This window comes from Ostrinia furnacalis, unplaced genomic scaffold, assembly GCF_004193835.3.
Source record: "Ostrinia furnacalis isolate ACB-3 unplaced genomic scaffold, ASM419383v2 OfSCF7532, whole genome shotgun sequence".
In the NCBI taxonomy this organism is placed as follows: domain Eukaryota; kingdom Metazoa; phylum Arthropoda; class Insecta; order Lepidoptera; family Crambidae; genus Ostrinia; species Ostrinia furnacalis.
Genome location: NW_021137771.1, coordinates 310,658 through 338,499, shown reverse-complemented (window position 1 = coordinate 338,499; position 27,842 = coordinate 310,658). Strand labels below are relative to the sequence as shown.

At 36.3% G+C, this 27,842-nt stretch overlaps 1 protein-coding gene across 1 annotated transcript in view; it reads left to right on the top strand.

Moving 5' to 3' along the window:
- The first annotated feature begins 16,205 nt into the window (after positions 1 to 16,205).
- The window catches only part of LOC114365023 (discoidin domain-containing receptor 2), a 105,482-nt gene continuing 93,845 nt past the window's right edge, over positions 16,206 to 27,842 (top strand). The window contains exon 1 of the mRNA XM_028321444.1: positions 16,206 to 16,488. Within this exon, the coding sequence (XP_028177245.1) occupies positions 16,206 to 16,488 (283 nt within the window). The remainder of the gene's footprint in view (positions 16,489 to 27,842) is intronic.

The window sequence follows — 27,842 nt, the reverse complement described above, 5'->3', positions numbered from 1 at the left end:
TGAAGATTTCCAACTTGTAAACTAACTTAATTTGAGCAGCAAAAACTGAGCGAACTTCTTATGACGTTGCTACTGAAAAGGGTTGTAACTGACATTTTTTGTTTAAAAGGTTTGTGTAACTAGACCGTGGGATTAAGATTAGGAAACTTGTACTTTGTTCAAACACTAATTTCAGAGTTTAAAGATCGGAAAATTTACAAGACCTACTAAGTCTTACGAATGACTATAAGTGTTCATGGCTAAGGCCCGGTTTCCACCAAAGCAGAGCGATGCGGAGAAGAGCGGAACGCGGTGCGAAGATGTGCGGAGTGGTGCGGTGTTTCATAAATAGCAATAGACTGACAGCTAAGCATAGCTCACACATCTCCTCTCGTCTCCGCGCCGCTCTCTCTTCTCCGCTCCGCTTTGGTGGAAATAGCCTGCCAGCTTCGCCGCACATCTCTCGTCTCCACACCGCCTTGGTGGAAACCGGGTCTAAATGTGGCAAAACCTGGTTAATGTTGTTCGGACGTACTTACCTACGCTTTAAGCTAAACAATGAAACGTCTAACGTAGCTTTATTTGCGATTTTGCAGCAAACACGTTACGCTGATGGTCTGAGGACTGTAACACAAAAGGAGCTAACTGGTAGTTGGGTTATAAATCATTTTGGCTTCGAAGTTGCTCGACTGACGCGCACAGAGCCACGCACCGTTTACAACAGTACCTAAACGAAATTTTGGATACCTAAATACTCGGATATTCACTAGCAGCGAGCCTCGCTCGCTCGGAACTCGGCCTCTAGAGCTTTATACGTCAAATTAATTTTCATTCAGGTAACAGTGAAATTTTTGGGGACACTGGTTTCGCTCGAGTTAAAGTGTACTTAGGTATACTCGGTTTGCATTGCTTTTGAACCCCCATCAACAAAGTTGACGCATCGGGACCTTAATTACATAGAGGGTCGGCCTTTTTAGGGAAAGAACATCAGAAAGTTTCGCCCGTGTGGTGCGGCTGCGGCGCTGTACTAAAACTGTTTGCAATGCCAACCTTGAGACAAACAGGCTATATCTTGTTTATTTGGGATTACATTGCGTTTAAATTGCGAACTTAAACAATATAAATACGTCTCTAATATCACGCTACAGCGCTCCATTGTCTGTAAAAACGTAGTTTAACGACATTAAAGCAGTGTTAGGTATAATTAGGGCATAGAATAGTTGTATATTCAAAATTACAAGACAAAATCGAAACTATAGAAATGAAACAACCTGAAGCGGTAATTTAGGGCTATTGTTTCGTTAATGGAATCGGCTGTAATTTAAAAATAAATGGTATCGAAACCTGTAATTTAGGTTGCTAAATCACGAAAGTTGACATGAATGTCAACGTTATCCATGGCACGGACCTGAATTATCGTGGAAAGTAACAATACAAGACCCGTAATTTGAAATCCATTAGGGCGGCTGCGGGCTTGCGATTACAGTCGTACCGCGTCGCAACACAGCGCGTGTCGGACCTGCCACGGAACGTGAGTGACGGATTTTATTGTTGTCATTTTAGAAGTGACTGGTGTGTATGAAAGGGTATTTACAAAGACTTTTGAGCATACTAGAGTCATTCAAAATAAAATTGTCAAAGGCGGGCGTGCGACGGCTACCTTTAGGATATCATGTTAGACAATATTCGCTCGTGAACATTAAACGATGTTGTTAGTGTGTCGACTACAAACGGCCTCGCAGCTCGTAGTCTGCTCTCGCTCGCAATCGACAAAGTAAGTAGTTAAGTGTCACAAACTTAGTAAGGGACAGCCCATCCCCTACGAAATAATGGTTGCAGAAAAAAGATACACCGGCTTGTACAGTATTTTATTATAGCAAACTACTACTAATAGGCTACGTAAGCCATCTTCGGGCATACCAGTGCCGCCCAGACAACTAGGAGTCGGAGTGATCGCCATGGCCGAAATCGGTCGGATGGATCAATCAATTTTAATAGTATAACTACCTAAATCCAATTCAACTACGACTTGTGAACGCTACAATATAACCTTATTGGTGATCTAAATAAATAAACTAATTCTTGTGCACCAAGACACTGAGAATACTCTCACCTTACCTCACCGAAACTTACTCTAATGTCAGAAAATAAGAAAAGTCTGAGGCAGTAGATTTTTCAAGTGAAAAAGCATGTTCCAGCGCTCAAGAAAAAAGATTGCGCGATGCGAATATGTCCAACGGAATTGCTATTATATCACAGCGAATGTACCTGCTAGAGCACACACATATACCACCCGTCGCGACAGCAGAAATGGCAATGCCAGATTTTGTATGGAAGGTGGCGTCTTTTTTTTTTCGCGCGGCCATCGACCAAACTTTGTTTTTTGATTTCAAAATAGTGTTTTAAACCAAACTTACTATGGCATGTATACCTCTTAACTCAGTCTGAACTGAGTTACGAGCATTAGAAGTTTAATTATTTTCATACTAGATTTGCTTTTTGCGCGCAAGTTTTGTAAGAAATTGCAACAAAATATTGCACTATTTTTTTATTGCGCTGATTCTGCTGCATACTGATGTCTGGAGCCTTTAATGGATGGTATTGTTTGTTTACACATAAAATGTCATTATTTTGTTGCAATTTCTTACAAAACTTGCGCCCAAACAGCAAATCTAGTATGAAAATCATTAAACTTCTGATGCTCGTAACTCAGTTCAGACTGAGTTTAGAGGTATACATGTCATACTAAGTTTGGTTTATTACACTATTTTGTAATCAAAAAACAAGGTTTGGTCGATGGCCGCGCGAAAAAAAAAAGACGCCAATTTCCGGCATTGTCTTTTGTTTATGTCACATGAATGCTCTGTATGCCCCCACCCTAATTGCATTTTGCGACCGGCCATCCTGCAGTAATAAAAAAACACGCTTCCACGAGCATAAATCCACCTTTGTTCCCGTAAAGCTTCCCAAAGATTCGACTTCTTTGTTCACTAACATTCTGTGTTCATGAGCCAAAAAACAGAAATTATTTTTAATCATTAAAAAACATTGCTAATTAAGATGAGAGACGTCTTTTTCCGCCGTATTCTTCATAACGGGCCGTGGAGGCTTTTGAAGTCGAATCCCAGTTAATTACGAGCATAAGAATGTACCTGAACATTTTTATTCCCTTGAGTTTATTGATCAAGTCAAATGTACCGGTTCACTTGGGCCTCATTGTGCTCGGCTAATTACTGTGCTGTCTAATAAATTACCTACCAATAGGTTAGGGTAATAATAAATGCTAGGCTTTGGCCGAAGTTTACTGAATAGCCCCGAATATCTTAGCAAGTTTAAGTCGCTCCGATTTATTACAGAATCGATATTTATGTTGTTTTAGATAAATAAGTACTCTTCAAAGTACAAAAGTAGGTATTTTGGACAGTTTTATCGACTAATAAACAGTAATATTGTTAATCATAGCTGTTACGATAATTACTGATACAAGAATCACCTTAATATTTATTAGCATTCGCATGAAGAATTGGGAGGATTTTCTTCCTTCCCAGATAAGTATGATTAAACTAATAAAAAGATACACGTATTCCTTGTGTACCTGCAAAATACCTTTTTGTCGTTTAAAAGCAAACCGCAGAAGAGCAGTCTTTGTCAGTGTAAATGTTTGCGGTAACTTTTTCTTTTGCCTAGAAATTCTCACACTTTTGTTGCTAGTATAGTCGAGAAGTAGGCAGCTTTCAAAAGAAAAGTTAAAACGTGTAATCCTGCAAATTGTGGAACACTGTCTTTTATTTTGTTGGTATTTAAGTTTTAAATTAAGCTTGGTATGCAAGACTATGATTGTCTTTAAGTGGTGGAAATTTTCTTTGTTAAAATTAATTTACTCGTAAATGGCCAGTCATTTCGATCCTTGATGAACCCTACTTACCTATCACACTAAAGAGGAAAGATTTCATTGTTTGTTTATTTGTGTTTAATAGGCTCCAAAACTACTGGACTGATTTAAAAAATTATTTTACCATGAGAATTCCGCAGCCCTGATGAACATAGGTGATTTTTAGCGGTAGAAAATCCGCCGGGCCAGCTACTTAGTGTACTAACATTTTAATAATGCTTTACTATACGTAGTGCAGTTATTTGTTTACATGGTGGTGGGGTAAGAGCCTTTTAATACAACCCTTCCACTTGTAGCAGTTATTTCTTTTTAATTAATCAACCCTAGCGACTTTAAGTGGCAAATGCAATTCCAACGAAATATGAAATGTGAATTATTTCATTATACCTTTACAAATCATGCCATAGTAGGTTATGTTATTGTATTTTTTAATACACTTTGTAGTTATCTAGCCCACCTTAATGACATAACTGCCTTCTACGTTTCCCAACCTTCAGTAGATGTATAGTTATAACCTATCGCCGTAATGACGCCCTAATACAAATCACTGGGGTTAATGGATCTACACAATATGCGTCGTATTGGATTGGCTATGGCTCCAGGACACAGCTGAAATCGTTAATGGTCTATAACAGACGCCCTTAACTGACTGTCAATATTGAAAATGATAAATGGGAATGGAATGTAAAATGTATTGTATTGTTGTTTTGTAAGGAATGCACATGCGATTGGAATTTGGTCTCTATTGTATAATCGAAAGCAGGTACTTTTTATTTCTTGCAAAACAGTTCTTAAAATAACCAAAGAACTTCTTCTGCACTAGCACAGTGCTAGCTTGGTAATGCTGACGTTTGTAGAAGTACTCGTAACAGTGAAAAAGTACCTACTTACAAAGTAGAACATTATTTTTTTAAACAAAAGAAGATCAATTCTTAAAGAAGTACAGAAATACCTTTTTGAGTAGTCAATCGGATATACTCGTATTATTACAAAAATAGACAGAAAATGAAAACAAGAATGTTAGCAGTAAGCAGAACGAGGTATAACATTATTAAGGAAATATTTACGTCCGTAAATAATGGGTTCTATTTTAAGAGTACGTAACACGTTTTGTATTATTTCCTTACGTGTAAGGAAGGAGTAGGTGTGAATGAAATATTCGTCCGCAATTCATACCTAATTATTATTATAACATGAGGAATCTTTGCAATGTCGTCGAGTGCTTCATTGTTCTTCGACCTACCCCAATTAGGGAATTAAATGCTCCGTATTACAATTCTAAACATTGAAGCCTTACGATCAAACACCTCAATCTATGCTTAAGATTCAATCAAGTTGTAGGTATGCTTCCGTGTTGTAATAAGGACTTAGAGTCTGCAGTGCGAAGGAAAAATGGATCACGATTTAGCTAGACACTATCAAGGGACTATTCCCACCTCTCGTTCCCACCGCTGCAACTCCTGTGTAGCCAGGAACCATTGAAGGTCAGAGAAAAGTTTGTTTGTAGCTTGACAGTGACACTAGCAAGGCTAGAGATGCTTAGTAGAATCTACAGCTTAACCGCCGGTAAAAAACCCAACCAATGGAGGTCAAGCTTATGTAGCTTGATACTAGCAAGAGTATAGTCTGGTCTGCTCGCACACTCACAAAATTCTACGTGCTCACAGACCGGGCTTTAAGTGACTGCTAGTAACAGTTATAGCAAGGAATTGATGATGAGGATTCAGGATTCTCTCTCTTTTCATAACGAGCTGAACCACTAGTTCAAAGACCCCAAAACTGATTCGGGATCAATCAATCTACCCGCCATTACAGATGTGCACATGTAATTCCTAAACAATGCGCTGGTATTAGATAGTGGGCGGCAAAAACAATCAGCCGGCTGACCGTTTGGCTGCCGATGATTGATCACCGCCCATGGAACTTGCAAACTGTTTTTGGTGGACATCGCTTTACGGAAATGGGTGTTCGCCAAACTAATTTTGTAGAGAAATAGCAACATAAATATAATAAACTTTTTTTTATCAAATGATAGGAAAAAGATGGTAATTCATTCATTTAAATAAAGAAACCAACAGCGATACATAACCTAGATAATATCAATTATTAGAATTACTTATTATTTAAAAGTATGTACAATGTACATTGTATTTGGAAAAAATATGAATAAAACAAGATTCCAAAAATAACAAAAAGTCACAAATAAAGAAATAAGCAAAAATTCAAACGAAATGAATAATTTCATAATACGTACACTACGTTCAAAGGCAGTCACCAAAGTCATAACACATGAAGAGCATTTGCAAAATTTAGGGTCCGTATTTAATAAAAAAGATCTTATAGAAACTAACCAAACCAGGCACACTGTACATATTTATAATTTTAAGAAAATAAATTCTCTTACATTTTATTTTTATACTCTAGGTTTCCCGAGTTTTATCTCTAGAAAACCTAGCGATACCAGTAAGATAATATTCCTCGCTGTAATGCAGAATGTGAGCCGTGTGTTACGACCCGGACTTAAACTATATTTACGGTTTTTAACGGGCTCCTAATATTACATGATTTTGTTTTTATATTTTCATGCAGGCACCTAACATAATTAGAAAATAGTGTTAAACACCTCACAAAGTGTTTCTGATGATAGAGTGACTTTAATAATCACGAAAAATCATAAGTGAATTTCAAGAAGGATGATTTGAAAACCCATGATGAAAAGAAGGACCGGCCTCCACGCCATGCTTGTGGATAAGCACAAATTAATAAATAAATGAAATAATTTCAAAAATATCCTATATTTAATTGTGGTCTTTAATAAACCACAACGTCCAAGAATATTTCAGGACAATAACTCAATAACCGGTACTGGGATTCACGTCAGTGCAGTCAGGATCTATCGAGTCGGGATTAGAATTGCAGGACAAAGGACTTAATTAAACTCTTAGGTCACGCTTTCTTTGTGGAGGATACCCGTGTTGACAAGAGAGCGCATCATACACAGCTCTGCGGCAGAAATACTTCACGATATCGAGAAACCGTGATTATGCGGCCAGCGCCTTAAAGCGAAGCACTTATTACGGTAGAATTTCCATCAGAAATTCCGATTGTGGAAACTGCAATAATTCAATTTCAAATTCAATCAGCAGCTATACAATAATACTTTGACACAACTTTGCACACAATAGAAAATAAAGTGCCTGGAGTAGATCGAACTTTGGTATTGCAATCGTAAGATTCTGGATTCTGATCTGTTGTAACAAATATTCGCTTAGAGGGGATTTTATCTTCATATGCCTACAAGGGTCCTCGTTTTCTGCGAACACCTTTCATAAAACAAAGTCAACATTACCGGTAAGACGTAACGAACCAAATGCCGCCAAACCACTAAAAGAAACTATGCGAAGTTTACCCTACACCTTAAGAGAAATTCCTGGAGATATTTCTTTCTTGCCATCTCAAATAATAAGCGGCTTCTGTGATCTCAATATTATCGAGAAATTGCGGGTGTATTTCTCAATATTCAATAAAGACATTTATTTACAGTTATTACTTCCCCGGATAAAAAGTATTGCAGATCTAGAATCTGTATAGGAAAGCTAGGGACGTCACCAGTGGGTTGAGTGTGAGTTTACATCAATGAAAATTTTAGTTTTTGAAGGTCTCCCGCTAGGGGCGCTGTACAATCCGTCATACATTTAGGCTGGTTTTAGGGTCACGCTGACGCACGCTGACCGTCCGCGCAGACAGCCGAAATGTATGAAGCGTCGGCGCTGAGCGATCAGCGTCACTCAGGAACGTTTCCTTCAATTACATACATATTGATCAGTCAGCGCCGACCATCAGCGAGCGGTCAGCGCGATTCTAAAACCAGCCTTAATGTCATTTTTGACGCGCTCACTAGTGAGCGCGTTTGATGAAAACTCACACTAGGCCTTCGTGTCTAATATGAACAATAATTTGAAATTCATTGCATCGGGCTGCCGTCCTAGGCTAGATCTATAACCTCGGCTGTGTAATCTAGAGGCGTCACCAATGTCACCATTTGCATTTTATTGCCAAAGTTTCTGGCCGCGGAACGCGTATTTTTATGGTAAACTTATTCAAATGCACGACGACGTCATAAATCCGGTAAAGGGGTAGGCTGGCACGGCAGGCACCGAGAAACTTAAGGAGCAGGGCTGTCTATCAACGATGACATGTCATGAATATTGCTAATCTCGTTTTTTTGCCTGAACGAACGTCAAGCTACATTTCAGCAATCTCAAACACAGTCCTACAAAAAAGTGAGGCCAGTTTTTAAGTTTTTTTTTTCATAAAATTGAACACGTTACATTAGTACCCAAACCTTAAAATATTGTCAAAATAAAATTACAAAACGTTCTAAGCTGCCAGATTGATTCTGGACAGGCTCTCTGATATTTTTATAAATGCAGTTATTTATGTTTTAAAAAATACAATTCTTTGTTTTTCACACGGTAGTTTTTGATAAAACTAATAACAGCTTTGGCTCAATGGAATAAACGTCGAACTGTGATAGAACAAAAATATATTTTTTAACAATTTAATCCACAATTTTCAGCGACGCTAAATCCGCTTTATGCGAAAAATGGATATGAAATTGACCTCTGAATTTGTTTTGAGCGGCTTAACATCTATAACACTTGATTGAATAGCCTCTTTGGATTACTTTTTGTTGAAATATTTTGTATAATATCTCAAATAAAGTAAGTATTCACTTCTGAAAACGAAACACTTTTGCTTGTCGATCAACGTCAAGAGATAAATGTAGGTACTATGTCTAAGAGCATTCGAATAAAAATGTTCTGAGAGAAGTTGATGGGTACTAGTGACGGTACATTAAGCTTAAAATTTGCGGAATCTTTAGTAGTTGTAATAGATGCTATATTGCAACAAAAATGTAAAGACTGATGTGCTTTCGTCTCTACATTAGTAGCATCAAATGACGTTAACATTTAGTAATTTTGCGAGCAGGGCAGCCCTATCAACGGGCGCGATGGCCGCCATATTCGCTATTACACTTTTGATGTCTCGATTCGGCGATAGGGCCGGATGTGTCACCAAGTTTTTTGACCAACTGTGTACTAATGACCACCCTCCATTAGACGGGAGCGGGGCAGAATGACGTCATAAAGACCGCCGCTGTAATTAAAAAGATTTAATTCGCAACATTTTTGTTTATTAAACACTTTTGTGAGTGATGAGATTTTTTTATGAGTCTGTAAACAAAGTTAATATTTTCATGCGCGTGTTTTTGTGGTTCGTTGTTTTTTTGTTACATAAATACAAGTCAACGTGTTCATAGGCAGATATTACAACAAAGATCAATCCAAGCGTTATAACGTGTAAGGTTACTTATTTATGTTCATGCGAATGAGCATTTATCTATCTATACTCTTATTAAATCTGTAGAGTTCAATTCTGTACATGAAATATATTTTCAAAATAACTATCAGGGGGTGATTAGTGATCGATACTGATGCCAAAAATGCAATCAGTAAATTTTTTGTCTGTCTGTCTGTATGTTCCTTATAGAAACAAAAACTACTCGACGGATTTTAACGAAACTTGGTACAATTATTCTTCATACTCCTGGGCAGGTTATAGTATACTTAGTAATTCCCACGGGAACGGGAATTAGCGGGAAAATCCTTTTGTATGAAAAATCTAAACCGCTTAAGTTAGACGCTTGCAATTTGGCATGCAGGTACCTTAGTAAACTTAAAGCTCATTTACAACAGGATATTGCAAAATTCCCACGGGAACGGGAGTTAGCGGGAAAAAACATTTGTATGAAAAAATCTAAAACGTAAAACGGGTAAAACCGGGTAAAACGGGATCCACGCGTACGAAGTCGCGGGCGGCCACTAGTTATAAAATAATGTCGCCGGTAAGGAAAATACGATAAACAAAATCCTAATACATAATCTAAGAAAAGCTGCCAGTGTTCTTTGGGTGAATGGAAATCAATTTCGGCCGAGTTGAGAAATGGGAAAAATGGGAAAATTCATTTATCGACCACCTGCGCCGGTGTTCAATCAACCGGAGACCAATACAATGGAGCCCACACTCTAATCTTCAAGAAAGAGCCTTTAAAACGACTTTCGCAGATTGTATAATACCTACTTTCCTTACACGGCTCAGTTTTAGGGTTCCGTACCCGAAGGGTAAATTTTAAGTGGCAAAAGCAAAAAAGGGAACCCTATTACTAAGACCATATCTCATGAACCGTGATTAGCTAGATTTATTTCTGTTGCCACTTTAACAAGTCCTAAAAAGAGAATAAAATAAATATTTTAAGTGGGGATAACAAACGTGATTTTTTGCTCAAAAACTTTAATTTTAGGATCCAACTGTTTACCTACAAGTTTGTACGGAACCCTCTGTGTGCGATTACAACTCAAACTTGGCCAGTTTTACTCTCACACCTAGACGCTAGGAATATGAGCACATTTTCGATCTCGACAACAAATAGGGTCCTTTTACACCGCAGTCTATGATATAAGAGTCGTTACATTTTTCCTGACAATGCAACTTCTTACTAAAACAAACTTACAAGTTACACCCGTTTTCACAAACATTACTATGAGGCCTCATACTATGATGCACAGGGTGACACACGAACCAATCACAGAGCTCTATTCAACCCTGTGCGTTCGATTTGCAAGCATCGTTTGTGAATTGGGGCGTTAATATCTTGCACAATGTTTACAAAATAAAAACGAACCAGTTTCAATTTCCGCTTCAATTACTTTTCTTGTATTTATTTTAATAACTAGCGCCCGTGTTTCGTTATTGTGAAATTAAAAACTTTATCTCTCTTTTCCCGCGTAAATACAAAAACAAGTAGGTATGTTTTCATTTGTTTAAGACAACTTATCTACGAGTATAAATTCATAAAATGCTCAAATGTATTTCCCTTAAAGCAATTAAGTCGCAAAATCTGTACTAAACTGATATCACATACTTATCTAGTTAACGAGTTATAGAGCTATTACTTCTCGAGACGATAAATGATCACTCATTAAATGAATTAATTAAATGAAATTATCACTTTAGAGCTAGTCCTCACCACAAAGAGGCAATATTATGTATCACAAAAAGCTTTAATGCCTTAAAACATCTAAAATAGTGACATATTAAATTTTTAAAAATCCTGTTGTAATTTGATTCGTATCCAAAAATTCTCTATACTCAGATTCTTGCCCGGGTCTCACGTCACCTACTCAACGGAAACATGTTATTCTTATAGTACAGCTTTACGTACATTCTTCGTCTAATAAAAGTGTCTCTCACAAAAAAGGGTCGGTATCACAATCAACCTTGATTGTTACACCCTGTCCCGCTGTTATTTCGCCGTTTTATGATGTAAAGGTAAAACTGAATGGCCCTTTCGGCTTTTTCTCGAATGTCCAGGAACGGGGAGATGTAAACAGAAAGAGGCGTAGTAAGAAAAGTATTTTCAGATTTTGTAAACGTTTGGCCACAGAAATGTTTTGAATTTTGTTATTTTGGCAAAGATTGTGTACCACGTTATTTTGTAGCTTGAAATATTGAAAGACAATCAATAAGCAATTCGAGTGAATTCGTACGAACATCGATTGTCATTTCGCAGGGATATACCCACGTTAAGCTCTAGGACCTTGGTTGTGGTGCTTGTTCTATTACGTATTCTGTGGTTGTGGTTGCCTACACTGGATCACAATTCCGATTGTATTCCAATCCAATTCTTGCTTAAGAGAAGACAAGATTGTGTGTTCACGTAGGTACAGTCGTCCGTTCTAATAGTCACTGACAAATTTAACAAAATAAGCCGAATAATATTGTCTATTGAAACCTATCTTGAGTGCAAAGTTAAATACTAAAACATTTCAAGCCTGTTCAATTCGATTTTTTATCATACTATACTTACTAACATAAAAATCCTTGAGAGAGACCTTTGTCCAGCAGTGGACGTCATTTGGCTGAAACGGACGATACTTACTAACAAAATTCTATTAGGGCGCACCGTAACTACCTATTTCTTGGATATTCTAGTACCGGCACATATTAGCAAAGTTTCTTGCGGTAATCCATCAAACTAGCAGTTCTCGCACCTTTACCAATCACCTGTCACATCCTAGTCAACTTCCCACCAGTAATGTGCGGGGCAAAGGTTGTATATATCTTTCGGTTGTCGTATGGGAAACACCCAAATGGAATTTTCTTGTACAGAACGTGCCCCTGATATTAGTTGAATGCTAGTGGGTTCCGAGGAATTTTGCCAAAAGACTATTCGTATGCACAGTACATTCGAAGTTACAGAATAAGTACGAGTAATGGTGCTTTATTGGAAATCGAACCATAATTGATATTCATAAACTTTGTCTAACTTTCTCGACTTTCAAATTTTACAATGACATATTATTGAATAAAATATGTTTCTCACATTGGGTCATGTTAACTATTTTTTATGAATTCCACGCGGTAAATGCGGTAAGCCGATTAGACTTTGAAGTAAGCATATTAAGGATGCCCTTTTGACGCTCTAAAGACCAAACAGATTCTGAATCTGTGACGATAGATAAAAACTAACAATGGTATGGTGCTATAATCTTGCAAGATCTCTAAGACAAACAAACAAAAAGGGATAGTTAATCATCAAAAGATAAACACCAAGTACAGATCCACCATATTGTTCAAGGAAGACAACAAAAACGTTCTGGAACTGACACCTCCAAAAACTCAGAACCTATTCACCAAATTCCCTGAGGAAACAACTGAAAGCCTTCTTAGTTTCGGTCCCCTGTAATGTTTCAAAGTCCCTCCTCGACTTATTTTTCGTCTTTTAAACTTACAGATGGATTCTTGAGTAACGTTCGGCCGCGCTGGGAAATTAGTTTCAAGTTCATGTCGGGAAGTTCGGTAAATATTGAACGTATTGTTAAGAACACTCTGCTTGATTAATTATTGTTCTTTACGTTTGCGTCTGAATTACCTAGTATGAAACTAAAGTTAGTATAGAGGAAATGATAGAGTGACTTGATAGTAGACAATAATATTTTTATAATACAGGGCATAAAAGTGAGGTTGTAAAAAACTAACCAGTGTGTTCAAACAGACCATGCTTCTCGCTCGAAAATCCTTAAACATTCTCATGACTTACCACATTATCTTACCATCAGTCGATGTAAAAAAAAAACAAAAGTTGTGAAAAACCGTAACAACTGTGGTAAGACAACTGTAAAAAAACAAACTAAATAGGTACTGTAAATAATTCTGGCACAAACGGAAATAGCTCGAGTACATTGAGGAGTGAATAAAAAATGTCGGCTTTCATTTCCGAGAAAGAAGAGTAATGGTATTGAGTTCGGGACAGTGATCTCAGTTCTCTGGCATAGTTTTGGCAACATATCCCATACACCCAGTATAATATACTTAGTCTACAAACTGTATAAAAGTGTAGATTCGAAGAGAACTTGACTAAACAGTGAGATAATGCGTTTAGTTTAAGCTTACCAATATAAGTCAGCCAAGAAGTGACACTTATGCTGGGGAAAGTTAGACAGGAAAATTCCCTAGGGGTATCTCTTTAAAGACGTGTCTTAGAACGTACTACAGTATGCACATTATTATGTGTAGTTTATTTAAGAAAGTGTTCCATTTTCGTTTAAAAAAAAATATTTAGAGACGCACAAAATTTTGAGCACAAACGTTTTGTTTAATAGCTTTAGTATTTTTGTGAGTTCAACTCTTCTTTCTAAATTAATATTTCGCTATTAATGAGATAATAAGTTAGCGTGAATTCCGAGTAAGTTGATTTAATAAATTATTCTATACTAATTTAACAGGAGCGAAGAAAACAATTTGAATCGCACAGCACGTAAACAACACCGAAACATTTTTGGGAGCTTCTTCAATTAACGATTCTGACGTTTTCTATTGGGTTCCGTTTGCGAGATCAATGTCGGAGTAACTTTAATTAAATTCGTTTTGTCATTGAATAAACTTAGTTCTGGGTTGGCTTGGCTTTGTAACGGAAACGTGGCAATAATAACTTTGACAGTTTTAACCTCGCGCCGCGCTTTGCCAGACGAAGCATGTCGACGCTAAACGAAACTTAGACAGTTGTGACTCCCCGCGATACATTGCGACTTCAATTACGTTATTGCTGTTAACTTTTGACAGCACTACCGATGTGTTAGTGCGACTGTCTAATTAATAAATGTTGGAGCTGATATTCGAATTTTAATGGTTCGAGGTAGCGTATTTGGATTTCTGTCAATGTGTATTTTTACTCGTACCTTTACCCACTTTCTGATTATGCATTATGCGAAAGTTTTTGGGCCTTGTTTAACAATCTATTATGGCTTCCTTTTTGCGTCTGAACTCTGAAACACTGTCTTGCATCTGGAAATCGGTAGCTAGTAGAACATCTATATTATGAAAAATGCTCATTCATTAAATCTTTATGACGTAACATAAACAGACTAAGTGCACAATATTTGACTATATTCGGGGTAGAAACGTCATCAATTGAATAGGTATTATAAAGCTCCGGCGCTAGTAAATGCCAACTAGCAAAGGGAAATTTATGGGCACTTAGTGTAATAGCAATACTGCTCTGGCCGTGTCAAGCCCAGCACTACACAAAAAAGCGGCAAATACAAGTTATTCCCATGTACCAGAGGGCTCCGTACGTCACGAAACTTCTAATGTAACAGTCCATACAAGACAATATAAAACTGTAGAGTCCTAAAACCTTCAGTAGGTTACATCTTTAATGTTAATACAATTTATCCGGGTTCTGTTTTATAAAACATATTATGAGACCCTGAAATGATCAAAATGCGTTTCTCCGCCTTGGATTTTATTTAGAAGTGTCACAATGAAATCTTGTGAACACCTAAGTAAGTAGATTAACATTGTTTTTTAATGATTCACTAACCACGCAAACAACAAAAATCTCAAATCAATCAACTAAAGTAAATTGATCAAACCACATCAATTTAATATCGTTGTGGAATTTTCCAAACGGCCATTAGAAGTAACATTTTTGGATGCACGATAGCTCCCCAAGGAACCTTAAAAACATATCCGAGTCTCCGTAGTGACATTTACGACATACGACCATGTCATAACCCGTAAAAGAATAGTTTCCCATGTGCTCGGGCTTGTTATTAGCGTCCAGAACACTTTCGTCCCATTTTAGTAGATTGACATCATTGGCGGAGATTATTTTAAGACAAACGCTTTTCGTGAAACTTAATACCGTAGTTGCGGGTTACTTCAGACCTAGGGCAACTTTGACTCAAAACATTTAATTTCCTACCTCTTCTTAGCAATGTCGATAGTTCGTGCGATTTTAGCAGAATTGACTTTACGTCAAACACCTCGCTTTTCGTGAAACACACCGTATTTGCGGGTTACTTTAGCCCTAGGGGCAATTGTGGCTTAAAACAAAAAAGGATTGAATTTCCCACCTCTTTAGCAATGTCGATAAACAACTTAAACCGACAGGGCAATGTTAGATAGCGTAACTGATGCCTTATTTATTTTTGGTTGGTTGCAAGATGGTTTGGTTTCAATACTTTTTTGTTGAGCCAAAATTGTTATTTAGTGCTAAAGTAACATAAAACCAGCTATAATTACTGAAGCGATTCTTTTAACGGCATGCGCGGTTTGCACTGAAAATAATTTAAATTGCATTTGTGGTTTTTAATGCAAAATGAAATCTATCAATTTTAAAGCATTTCTGTGTGAGCAGTGACTCCGATGCTAAATATAATTCAATTAGGGCTGTGGCAAGCTGCGCTTAAATGCATCGTGTGGGCGCGCACTAAGTGATACTTAAGTACTCTCCATTTTGGTACAATCCTCGCCTCACAATATGTTAATATTCGCTTACACACATACCTACTTAGTTGCATGATATATTCATCTTGTAACGGCATTGGCTGTTAAGTTCTTCTGACAGATTCTTGACTTGTTTCTTAATGAAACGCACTTGTTGTAAAATCATCTTTATCTTAAGGAAACTTAAGATAGTTACATAAACCTTTTGGTCCGAAGAAAGAATATTCACAGCAGTCAACAGTCCGAATAAGCCATATAAATGCCTCTTTTGAAATAGTCAAAATTTTCCACATTTTTATGGAATCCTTTGTACAATAAATCCCTACGTTTTCCTCATCTTGGAGATGAAATAACTATTTTTAAGTTTTCTTAACCAATCGAAATTAGATACGAGTTACTTGCATTGTGTTGGGCAACAAAGAGTGCCTATTAGATTCATCTCTACCATAAACTCACGATCAATTCCTTCTTTCCAGGGACGATGTGGCGACTAGCGCCACTGGTGGTGCGGTTGACCGCCGTATCACTGGTGGCCATAGCGGTCGCCGAGCCCGGCAGCGAGACCGACCTGACGCTGCCGGTGCGGGTGACCGCGGCTCCCGTGCGGATCACATCGGCGCCCCGCAAAGCGGAGCGTAAGCAGAGGAACCGCCGACGTACCACCACCACCACCACGACCACACCCGATCCGGATGAAGAGGATGATATTGACATCACCACGCCCGTTGCGACCACCACAGTCGACCCAAGGACCTTTGATCACAGTAAGTACCGTTTATTTCGTTCGTTCGTTTCAGCTAAATGACGTCCACTGCTGGACAAAGGCCTCCCCCAAGGTTTGCCACAATGAACGGTCCTGCGCTGCCCGTTTATTTACACGTACCAATTTCATTTCTACATCGTGTTTTGAGACAGTAATGTAAGCAAAAGTAACACAACAATCAAAGTTACTGTTCTCTGTCAGACTCTACATACGAGTATCAGGGATTTGTATTTATTAGCAGTTACGACAAAAGCGACTTTTTAATAGAACTTTTTGTTTTCATCTTATAGTTTAACTAACTGTTCTTGATTTTCTATACATTTTCTCAGCAAACGATTGAAACCACGTTGAGACTATTAACTTAGGTATGTTATTATGATGTATTTTGGTAAAGCAGTATTTTTTGAAGTAACTAGTACACTAGTCCAATCCCAAATAATTTGACCTCCGCAACGAAAGAAAGCTACAATGAAGCCAAATTTCCTGAGAGATATTGCGCAATGGTAGAGTAATTCTGCGACAAAAAAGGTGAATAAAACTATTCCTTTTTCGCTTTGGCAATACCGGTTCTTTAGCTTATATGAAACGATAATCAAGTAGGTACTTATTAATAAATCCCTACACATAAATTTGTGCCTATGGCTGTTCTAAGCATTTAATTCAAGCCTTAAAATATACAATCATTACAAATTCCCATTCATTACAATATAACTCTTTTTATTATCTACTGAGATCGGCGGCCATTGATATCCAATGTAAAACATAAATTCATCTGGAATCTGGGCCGAATTCGTTAGCGGGTAGCGAGGCGTGGGTCGCATAGCTGATCAATCGCCGATATGCAGATTCGACCAACATTGGTCTTGAGATTTGTAAAATTTAACTCTATTGTTAAAGAATAAATAACAGTCGTGTTAAAGTGAAAAATCAGAATCTATACTAATATTACAAAGCTGAAGAGTTGGTTTGTTTGCTTGAACGCGCTAATCTCAAGAGCTACTGGTCCGATTAGAAAAAATGTATTTGTGTTTGATATTTCATTTATCCTGAAAGCTATGTAACATCGCCCTACAGCCAATAGAGGCGGAGCAGTAAAGAAAAATTAAAACTATTTCAACGCGTACGAAGTCGCGGGCACAGGTTAAATATTATTTTTGTTATCTGTGGCAAATAGGCCGGTGTCCATTGCCAGGTTACGAATGACAGATGACATTTTGGGACTTTTGGGAGTAATCGTCACAGTAGAGTCTCTTATTAAACGAGACGTTGTAAAATAAAAGTAAATACCTACTCGTACCAGTGAAATACCTGGTGTTTTATTTATGAAGTGAGATCTACCACCCTTAGTGGGTGACAAATAAAACTCAATTCGTTTTAAATCCAGGAGCGGTTCATGACAATATTTCCGCATAGATGTGCGCCCGAAGTAATAGAGCTGTAAGCGCGCTGCATCGTGATGTATGGCCCATTCCCAGAGATTGAAGCAATGACTTGTATAATTTACATTTATGCAGCTACTTTGCAATGATAAATTGGAGTTTAATCATTGAGTTAGCAGCTGCGATATCGATCCTTCGAGTGGAAGTGTTACGTGGACGTCAATACTCACACGTCACATCTCTACTCGTTAGACGTTACGTAGGTAGGTGTATGTACGTATAGTTACCATGCATGAAGATTGAAAATTACTTGCAGTTCCCACGTGCTTTAAAGGATTAAATTAATTGTGATATTAATGACGCCGCGATGGCCCACTGATGCGGTAAATTTGAAACGCCTAAGCAGGTTTTCGAGCAGGCTCAGCTTTAGCTTGTAAATGTAAAATAACTTTTAGTAGATGTTGTCCTAAGATACATTTTAATTTGACTACGAAAGTACTTAAACCATAAGTACATAAGACTATTCTCACCTACCGTTTCCAAAACTACAGCTATATAGCTAGGATGTACCTTTAGACATTAAAGGTAGGTAAGATAAATCATAAGACAGAAAATATACCTTGATGCACCTAGGTTTGAAGGGATTATATGCTGGATCCTATTCTAAATTAATCTTTACCGGCATTTTAATTACCTACCAACGAAAGTGTTCTAAAAAATTCATAAGTCCTCAATCTCCTCCACCTCTCTGGTTTGGTGTAATTAGTTGCTCGTTAACTTGCACGTGTTTGCCTCATTACCAGATTAGTCCAGGGTCGTTTTATTGCGAGAAAAAATAACCTAGTAATTTTCCTTGTGAAGCACCCGACATGGTCGCACGTACATAATTTGATACCACCCTATATTCATTTGCTGAGCCCTTTCTTATTATAATTATGGAGGTGCGAGAGCTTGTGAAATTGAAAACCTTTAAAGGTGCACGAGTTGTTTTGCTAATCATATTACAGTAAGCTTTTCCAGTAATTTTCACTTAATACAGGTAATTACATTTTGCAGTAAATTGCCTTTATTATCATTGCGTGCTTAAAAAGATACGAAGTAGATTTTTTGCGCTCAATAATCTGTGATATTGTCACCTTATTATCGCCATCTCATTACAGTTTTAATTAACTATTTTCTGTAGTGTAAAGTTAATATATTATAATAATAAGCACTGAACGTTCAGTGTAGCATTCACAGATAAACACCTTTAGCTTAATGAATACAACTTAAGTATCTGCGTTTCATAGCGAGTAAAAGTGAAAGCCTTTCCCTTTCCTCCCACACTCGCATTTCTAATAACCAATTCAAAATTTCGACGCCATTCCACCAAAAGCATTCGGCGTATCCGATTGAGCGTTTACTAAACTCAATTTTAGTCACCACTTTTACAATAAATGCCATTTCGTTGCCGTAAATTTATTCTGCGCGATATCAAATCAAAATTCCGCTCAGGGTGGAAAATTTTAACCGTATACAAAACAAGTAAAAAACCGGAGCCACAATTTGTATTTCCGCGGAGAGAGGCCATACTGTTTTCCAGTCGTGCGTGATATCTCATGGCTGTGTCGCATTGCCGTAGGTACCGTTTTCATTTTAAGTCACATAGTTTTGCAAGGGGCTCGGTAAGGAATGCCGCCCTACGTGCGGGCATTCAAATTGTTTGTCGCCAGGACGGTATTATTTGAGAGAGTAACTCTCCGGTCATCGGCAGAATGCGCTGACTGAGCTAGGAATGCGAGTTGCTACGTCTTGGACTTTTAATTTGAAAATCGAACCGTTTTTAACGCGCGTATCTTTTTTTTTTACTGCTGATTACTTACATAGTTCTTTGGAATATGTGAAATTAAGCCATATCTATTCATGAAATGTAAATATAATTTGCAAAAGTTTATGTTTGTAAAAGTGGCCAGAAAATTGTTATTTATCAATTTATTTACCAAACGAAATCTCAAGATCAATGAAATGTCAACCTTCCACAATGTTTGCTGTTTGAAATCCAAATGCGTTATCCAAGTCTCCTCCAATGAGCCAAGTATAATAAAGTTTTGGTTTTACTGGCCTCAGTCGCCTAGTTTTATGTAAAATGCTTTTCGTTTCGTAGAAAAAGGACATAAGATTTTATAACCGTTGAAGGTTCCATTTTTGTGTGAAATATTTTACAAACAATCCACAATTCTTAATTAAAGTCACGTTCTTTACTGAAATTCTTTTTACAAGCTATGAAAATGGGACTCTTGATAGTTTTGTGTTAAATTCTGAAGTTTTATTGTTCAAACCGTACTCGAAAATTAAACGTTAAATGGTGTTAACTCAATTTTAAAATATAGCTCGGCTCGGTACGAAATTCGTTACAAGCTATAAACTAGGCTAGTGGGAGAACTAGTTCAGCCCAATTATGACGCTCGTGTATAGGTTGAAAATGTAACTCACTCTTCGTCCCCATCTTGTAGCGAAAACGTCACCGAGCGAGAAAATAGGCCAGAACGCACCGTTGATAAAAACTTTCCCACTTATTGTTGTTGTTCAAGTTCGAATTCAAAACCTATCGAGATAAAATGTTAAGAAAAATTAAAAAAAAACGCTTTTTCACGCCGGCCCATCTATCTAATAAACCTAATATTGGTTCGATACGAGCTCAAGAGGCGTGAAATGACGCCCCTCGCACCGCCCTACGGGGGGGTAAGCCTCACCAAATTGCTGAGACCTCTTCAGTTTTTGTTTCCCTCCACAAAGTCTCGGAGGTAGCGGGAGAATGAGGGGCCTCGATAACTGGTCAACCAAAGGTGCACCCTATCTTGTGGTATGCAATTAAGGCCTGATAAGGTGGAAAAAAGTTTTTTTACAATATGCGCTTCATTACTTGGTGCGTAGGTTACTAACACAAATTGTTTTTTAGCGATACTTATAGAAGAATGGTCATTGTTGACATAAAAAATGGAGTCGACATTCGATCGCGAAAGTAAAAGATAGAATTTTTATTTGATTTTTACGAGCACACAAAATCCGTTCTGTACATGACAGCAATGAAACGTAATGGCACTTGAAATTCCGCCAGTGGTAATAAAACATCGATTAAATAAATTCCAAAAACGATGCCACTTCCCCGTCATCTACTAATGCAATGTAACAAAATAAGTGATTCTGTTATTGAAAACATGTCATTGTGTGGTAAATCGAATAATATCCTTGACACATATTTTGGTAAACATCACAAACATTCAATATAGGTTACTAATATTATGTATTATGCGGTCGCCAGGCTTGGTGGTTGTAGGTTCACATCCCGCTGGAGGCAAATTATGAAAAGCACCAGAACTCAAATAGCATAATTAGAAAAATAAAAATAACTCAGTTTGAGACTGGATAAATAATTGATGCAATAGTTAGAATTAACATTTGAATGCGCTCTAAAAAGTTGAAAATGATAATATTTATGGGAATTAACAATTAAATTAAATCAATCCATTTATCTAATGTCACAACTTTTGGTAGCAAACAAATCCGCCGTCAAATGACAGTTAAGTATAAGAACCACTCGACAAAGTAAGTAGAAACGTTTGGAGGGAGTATCAATCACTTATATCAACAATAACAGCACTTCAATGGGCCCATAATAATAAAAGTCTAACTTACTTGGCGAATACTTTGTCCGAAACTCCGAGCAACATTACAATGAAATGTCATACGTCGATTAAAATAGGTCACCACTTCCAATTTTATTACATTTTAGTTTAAAAACTAAAAAAAAACAAACAAAAGAGGTTTACTAGACAGTGACTTTGGAAAACAAGGTTTACATCATCTGAGATAGAAGAAAAACAAATGACAGTCAATTATTTTGATTAGAACTTTGTAGAATTCAATTGTTTTTGCGTCTGGGCAGACATGTGGATTCATACGAATCGAAGTCATGTTGAAAGATTTGTTTATGTAACATTTTACTTATGCTGAGTTGCACCGCCTAACTACATATAACAGTGACTATAACGATAACCGGTGTATTTTGTATGGAGTTTGACAGATCTTTGAAGTTTGTTAAAATCATAGTAAGACGGTGCAACCCAGCCTTAGTATGTTTATAAGTGTACCTACGTCACCAAGTTGGCCTTCTGCCACCAGATGTGGTGACATCCCCTGAGTTCTTAGTACCTAGCGGGTGCTTGGCAGCGGTGCGAATAACACAGTTTATTGCGAGGCACTGAGCATCTAACCATTATGAGCGGTAATTAAGGAAATGATGTTCTTGGCTGCCATACATGCTGTAAATTAATGTTTAATTCTGAAGCAGAGCGTTTAAATCCGCCTGTGAAGTACAATACATGGTGTCATTTTGTCCAATAAAATAATATTCAATCTCTACCATAACAAATAGAGTTAGGCCCAGAACACACGGTGAAACGCAACTGCAATTAGGTGCAACTGACCAGTTCAAATAGGTTTCAAACTGGTCACGTCATGTGTGGTCTTTCAACGGACGCTATGACAGAAACTTAGATGCAACTCAAAAGAAAGTAACTAGAAGTTGCAGTTTCGTTGCAGTTGCGTTTCACCGTGTGTTGTGGGCCTTACAGCCACACAAAAACTTAAATGCTTTACAAAGGCTTCTAATTTGATTCTACCTTTTTTCCTTTTCTTTTTTTCCCTTCCGGAACCATACCTACCTATTACAGTTAACACACTGTATGTAACCGCTTTCATGTACATGTTATACATTGTCTCACAGCATGAAACTGGGACACTAGTTGTGGCGACTGCTAAAACGAAGTTAAGGCTGAGGTTCTACCACAAAGCTAGCTTGCATCGCCAACGTCCTTCGGGATCTGTGTAGGTATGGCCAGTGTAATGGTACAGTACTTACAGTACAATACCAGTCAACAACACAATCATTTCTAGTAACTCTTACAATGATACTTTAGTACAGTTGGTGTGCTGTGGTCTATACTTACGTTTATCATACGTACTTCAAATATGTATCACATTATTAAAGTGTAAGGTGGTAATAATAAATAGGCACTTCGAATGGTAGGTAATTTATATTCGAATGTCAAGATGTTTAAAAATTAAATAAATAAAGCCACTTATCTAATGTTAAAGTACCTACTTAACTAAAATATTTATTTCATGTTATTTTATGTCCTTATTCTACCATTTTCAAGCAATTTTATTATGATTAGTACTAAGTTATCAAAGGAGGAAATTTGTTTGAAAACATACTTTGCATAATTTGACGTAATAAAAGTCATATTTCCATTTTCTTAGCTTTGCTTTCAATTTTGTCGAAAAATCATAAACCATAGAGCTTTTCTAAGTAATTCTAATCTTAGCATGCACGCACAAAGCTGACAGAGAGACCTATTTAAAGTTTTATTTTGTTAAATATTTTACCTTTTCACACACAAAGATTTTTTGCTGTCATATAGCCGGTATACAGTGTGAGTCACGTTAAAGTGTACATATGAAAATAGATGAAACTAGACCTATTTTTATCGACAAAAAAGAGGTCAAAATTTTTTTGGGATTTTTTTTTAATTTTTTATAGATTTTTTTTCGTTCCAATTACTTATTGTAAAGAAAACGTAATAACTTTTAAACTTAGCGGTATATCCTGATAAAATAAAAACAGTAATAATGCTTAATAACAGGCAATACTAAAAAAATACATAAAATACACAAAAAAGGCCAACAAATAATAAAAAAAAATATTTTTTTGAAAAAATCTGCTTTAAAATTCGTGTTTTTTTGGTTAATTGATAAATTTCTCCAAAAAATGCCCCTATAACATGTGGTTTTTATTACTTTGTATTATTCTCTATCGTATTATCTATGTAAAACCAAAAATCGCATGTCTCTATCCCTATCACAACGTTTGCAATGATCGTTTGAACTAAGCCTCTCCGGGCGCGCCATTCAACGCTTCTTTAACAACGAAACTGAAAATGGCTCTAGATTTATTATTTTGATAAAGACAAGCTAGATTTCAAATAAAAACAAAAGATTTCGAAGTAAAATAAGCATTTTAGTTAAAATTAAAATTGTCTCTAACTGTAGCTGAGAATAATGTTGTGGCAGGCCTTTGTTCAAACGATCATAGCAAATGTTGTGATAGGGATAGAGACATGCGATTTTTGGTTTTACATAGATAATACGATAGAGAATAAAACAAAGTAATATAAACCACCTGTTATAGGGGCATTTTTTGGAGAAATTTATCAAATAACCAAAAAAACACGAATTTTAAAGCAGATTTTTTCAAAAAAATATCATTTTTTATTATTTGTTGGCCTTTTTTGTGTATTTTATGTATTTTTTTAGTATCGCCTGTTATTTAGCGTTATTACTGTTTTTATTTTATCAGGATATACCGCTTAGTTTAAAAGTTATTACGTTTTCTTTACAATAAGTAATTGGAAGAAAAAAAATTCTGTAAAAAATTAAAAAAAAAATCTCAAAAAATTTTTGACCTCTTTTTTGTCGATAAAAATAGGTCTAGTTTCATCTATTTTCATATGTACACTTTAACGTGACTCACACTGTATAAGCCATTATAGAATCCCTTTTGGGATTTTCCCTTGTCCTTGAGAAAGTAACCTTTGACATTTAGTTGTAGGTAATGAAGCTTTACAATGACATAGGTATAGCCGGTAATGTTTCGATCCGAAACATTTTTTAAACCAAAAAAATCCTTAGCAAAATACATTTAAAAAACTGAAATAATAATATATTTTAACTAGCTATTCGCCCGCGTGGAATTTTTCGGTTTTTTATATAACCTATGACACTCAGCAATAATGTGGCTTTCTATTGGTGAAATAATTTTTAAAATCGATTTAGTAGATCCCGAGATTACCCCTTACAATTTAACAAATATACAAACACACAAACTTTACCTCTTTATAATATTAGTATAGTAGTAAAGTTGTGACATTTCTTAATACCTCTTACTACTATTAGATGACTTTATATTTAGTTCTGTTATATTATATTTTCACGCTTTTACCTCAGAACCCATTTTGATGACTTTTCTCATAGAGAGATGGATTGGGCCATAGCAAAGGACATAGGCTAGATACTTTTCGTCGCGATAAATATACTTGAAAGGGTGAAATATTTCATGAAAGTTTGCATGGGATTATTTCTTCAACTATATGAAAAAGTCATCATAGCTATTATATCTAGTAAGATAACCATAATATGTCCCAAATAGGTTCTAAGTTAAAAGCGCACGTATTTTTTAACAGACTTAAATGCAGGCAAATCCGCGGGCTTATACACTCACCCCATAAATACGACCAGCCTTCGGTTTCGGAATCTTGTTTCTCATATAATTTTTATATGTTTTGAGAGGGATAACGGAGGACGGGGGCAACCGGCGTGTAATAGGGACTTGCCCTTTTCTACTTTCTGACCTACTTCGTTACAAGTGTGGCGGTTAAACGCTTCAAATGACATCACTTTATTATTTTATTACCCAAAATCGAAGACCTTTTAAGATTTTTCTATACATAAAGTCGTTCTATCATAAAATTTGCTTCAGAAAGTCTTCAAATTCAAATTCAAATCTTTATTACGTACTAAGTTTTTAAATTTGAATGGTAAAGGTTTGACTTAAGTGTTTTTTTAACAATACGGTTTTTGCAGTCAGGGAATGACCTTAAACAATTTAATAATAGTTATTATTCTAAACATTGTAGGTAAATTTATTACTGTACTATCAATAAAAACTAGAATTAGAAGTTCCTGAATGTAATTTTCGCAAGCGCCCATACTATATTAAATCACGAAAAACCTGGTTGTGATAGTAATGTTACTGACATTGTACTTATTTAATTATACAGGACTGGATTATACAGATCCATAATGTGATAAGGAATACAGAAAACTCACGGAAACAATTTAATGCCCCAAAACGTACCAATAACTAACAAAGATTACTTATTTAATAACAGAATAATACGCTTAACTCTACGTGACTCTGGTCAACAAAATGAACGTCTTTTATTCCAGAGGAGCTTTCATAAAGCTATTAGCTACTAACACAACTCCATTTAAACTCAGTTCCCACAATTATTCACAAAGACAATGTATTATTTAATTGAAAAGTTAATTGTAACTAGAAAAAGCAAGTACGCATTCATTAAAAATATTTTCCCTCGACGGAAATCGTACTGAAGAAAAAAGTTATCCAGTTTTAGTCGGTTACAACCACTTCAAACTGGTTCAACAAAGAGCTGAAATTAAATTTACGTGGCGCAAAGAAAAAACTAGTTACAAGAGGAAATTGGCGGAGACAGTGACAAATTGTTCCCGCAAGAGGTGGGTCTCCGTCCCGCTCTAACACGTTTACAAATGTATTTTCTATCCCTTTCATCCGGCGCGGGCACGCGACCATAACATTGAATGTGCTCAAATATAATTGTAACTGAAAGTTTTTGATAACTTCGCCTAAATAAAAATGCATAAGGTAGGTATAGTTTATGAAAACCTAGAAATATGCCGTAGGTAAGTACTTGCGATTTTTTAAAATATTTACATTTGTATTACAAGTAGGTATTGAAAATATTTCAAAGAAAAACATAAAACTAGTTATATAGCACGTAGGCATGTCACTTTGAACAAAGGTATCCCAGTTCTGAATTCAGACACTAAACTTCAATTAATTAAGACAATGCCAGATGTTGACTTACTTTGATATTTTCTTTGACAAACTAATTATATTTTGAGGTCGGATTACCCATATCTTTCATAAATTAATTTGTGGAATCTTATCTTTTATTTTCTAACAAAACTTTCAAATAATAGGTTGGATTATTTACTTTTGAATTACTTGGAAAAGCTCTAGACAAAATAATATTAGTAAAATCGGATTAAAAGCAAATGAAGAGTACTGCAGTTGCTTACACATTTTAATTTTAAAGGTTGATAAAAATATCTGCTGATTTTTTACATTTGATTTATAAATTCAACATAGATAACGACAATAACCCAGCGGTTTCAGCATCGGTCTGTCGATTAGGAGAGTCACTAGTTCGATCCTCTTCGACCACATGAGTTTTAAGCTAAGAATATTCAGTTTAACTAAAAGGGTTCACGGAAACATTATTTTAATATTCTCTTAATTTATTTTAACTGTAGGAGATTTTTAATTAAATTTATTTAATTTTTATATAAATATCATTTAACCTGTGTAAGTCTCGCTAACAATAAAATAGGTATTATACCAAATAAGTTTATTAGTGCGCGGTATTTAACAAACTCATACTCTTTTTACGATTAACGGATTTTGTATCATCAAAGGGAATCTATTGCGATTGTGGGTATTCTTGAAAATAGAAACCTATGACATGCTTTCTATTGTACTTTTATCCCTAGTTCCACAGATTACTGTCCACAAACGAATTCACAAATCTATACTTATAATAAATCTGTAGAGAGGTCAATTCTGTACATGAAATATATTTTCAAAATAACTATCAGGGGGTGATTGGTGATCGATACTGATGCCAAAAATGCAATCAGTAAAATTTTTGTCTGTCTGTCTGTCCGTCTGTATGTTCCTTATAGAAACAAAAACTACTCTACGGATTTTAACGACACTTGGTACAATTATTTTTCATACTTCTGGGCAGGTTATAGTATACTTAGTAATTCCCACGGGAACAGGAATTAGCGGGAAAATCCTTTTGTATGAAAAATCTAAACCGTTTAAGTTAGACGCTTGAAATTTGGCATGTAGGTACCTTAGTAAACTTAAGGCTTAGTTACAACAGGATATTGCAAAATTCCCACGGGAACGGGAGTTAGCGGGAAAAAACATTTGTATGAAAAAATCTAAACCGCGTAAGATAGATGAAGGGGGTAAAACGGGATCCACGCGTACGAAGTCGCGGGCGGCCGCTAGTAAATAAATACTAAGCGAAAAGTGTGTATGAATATT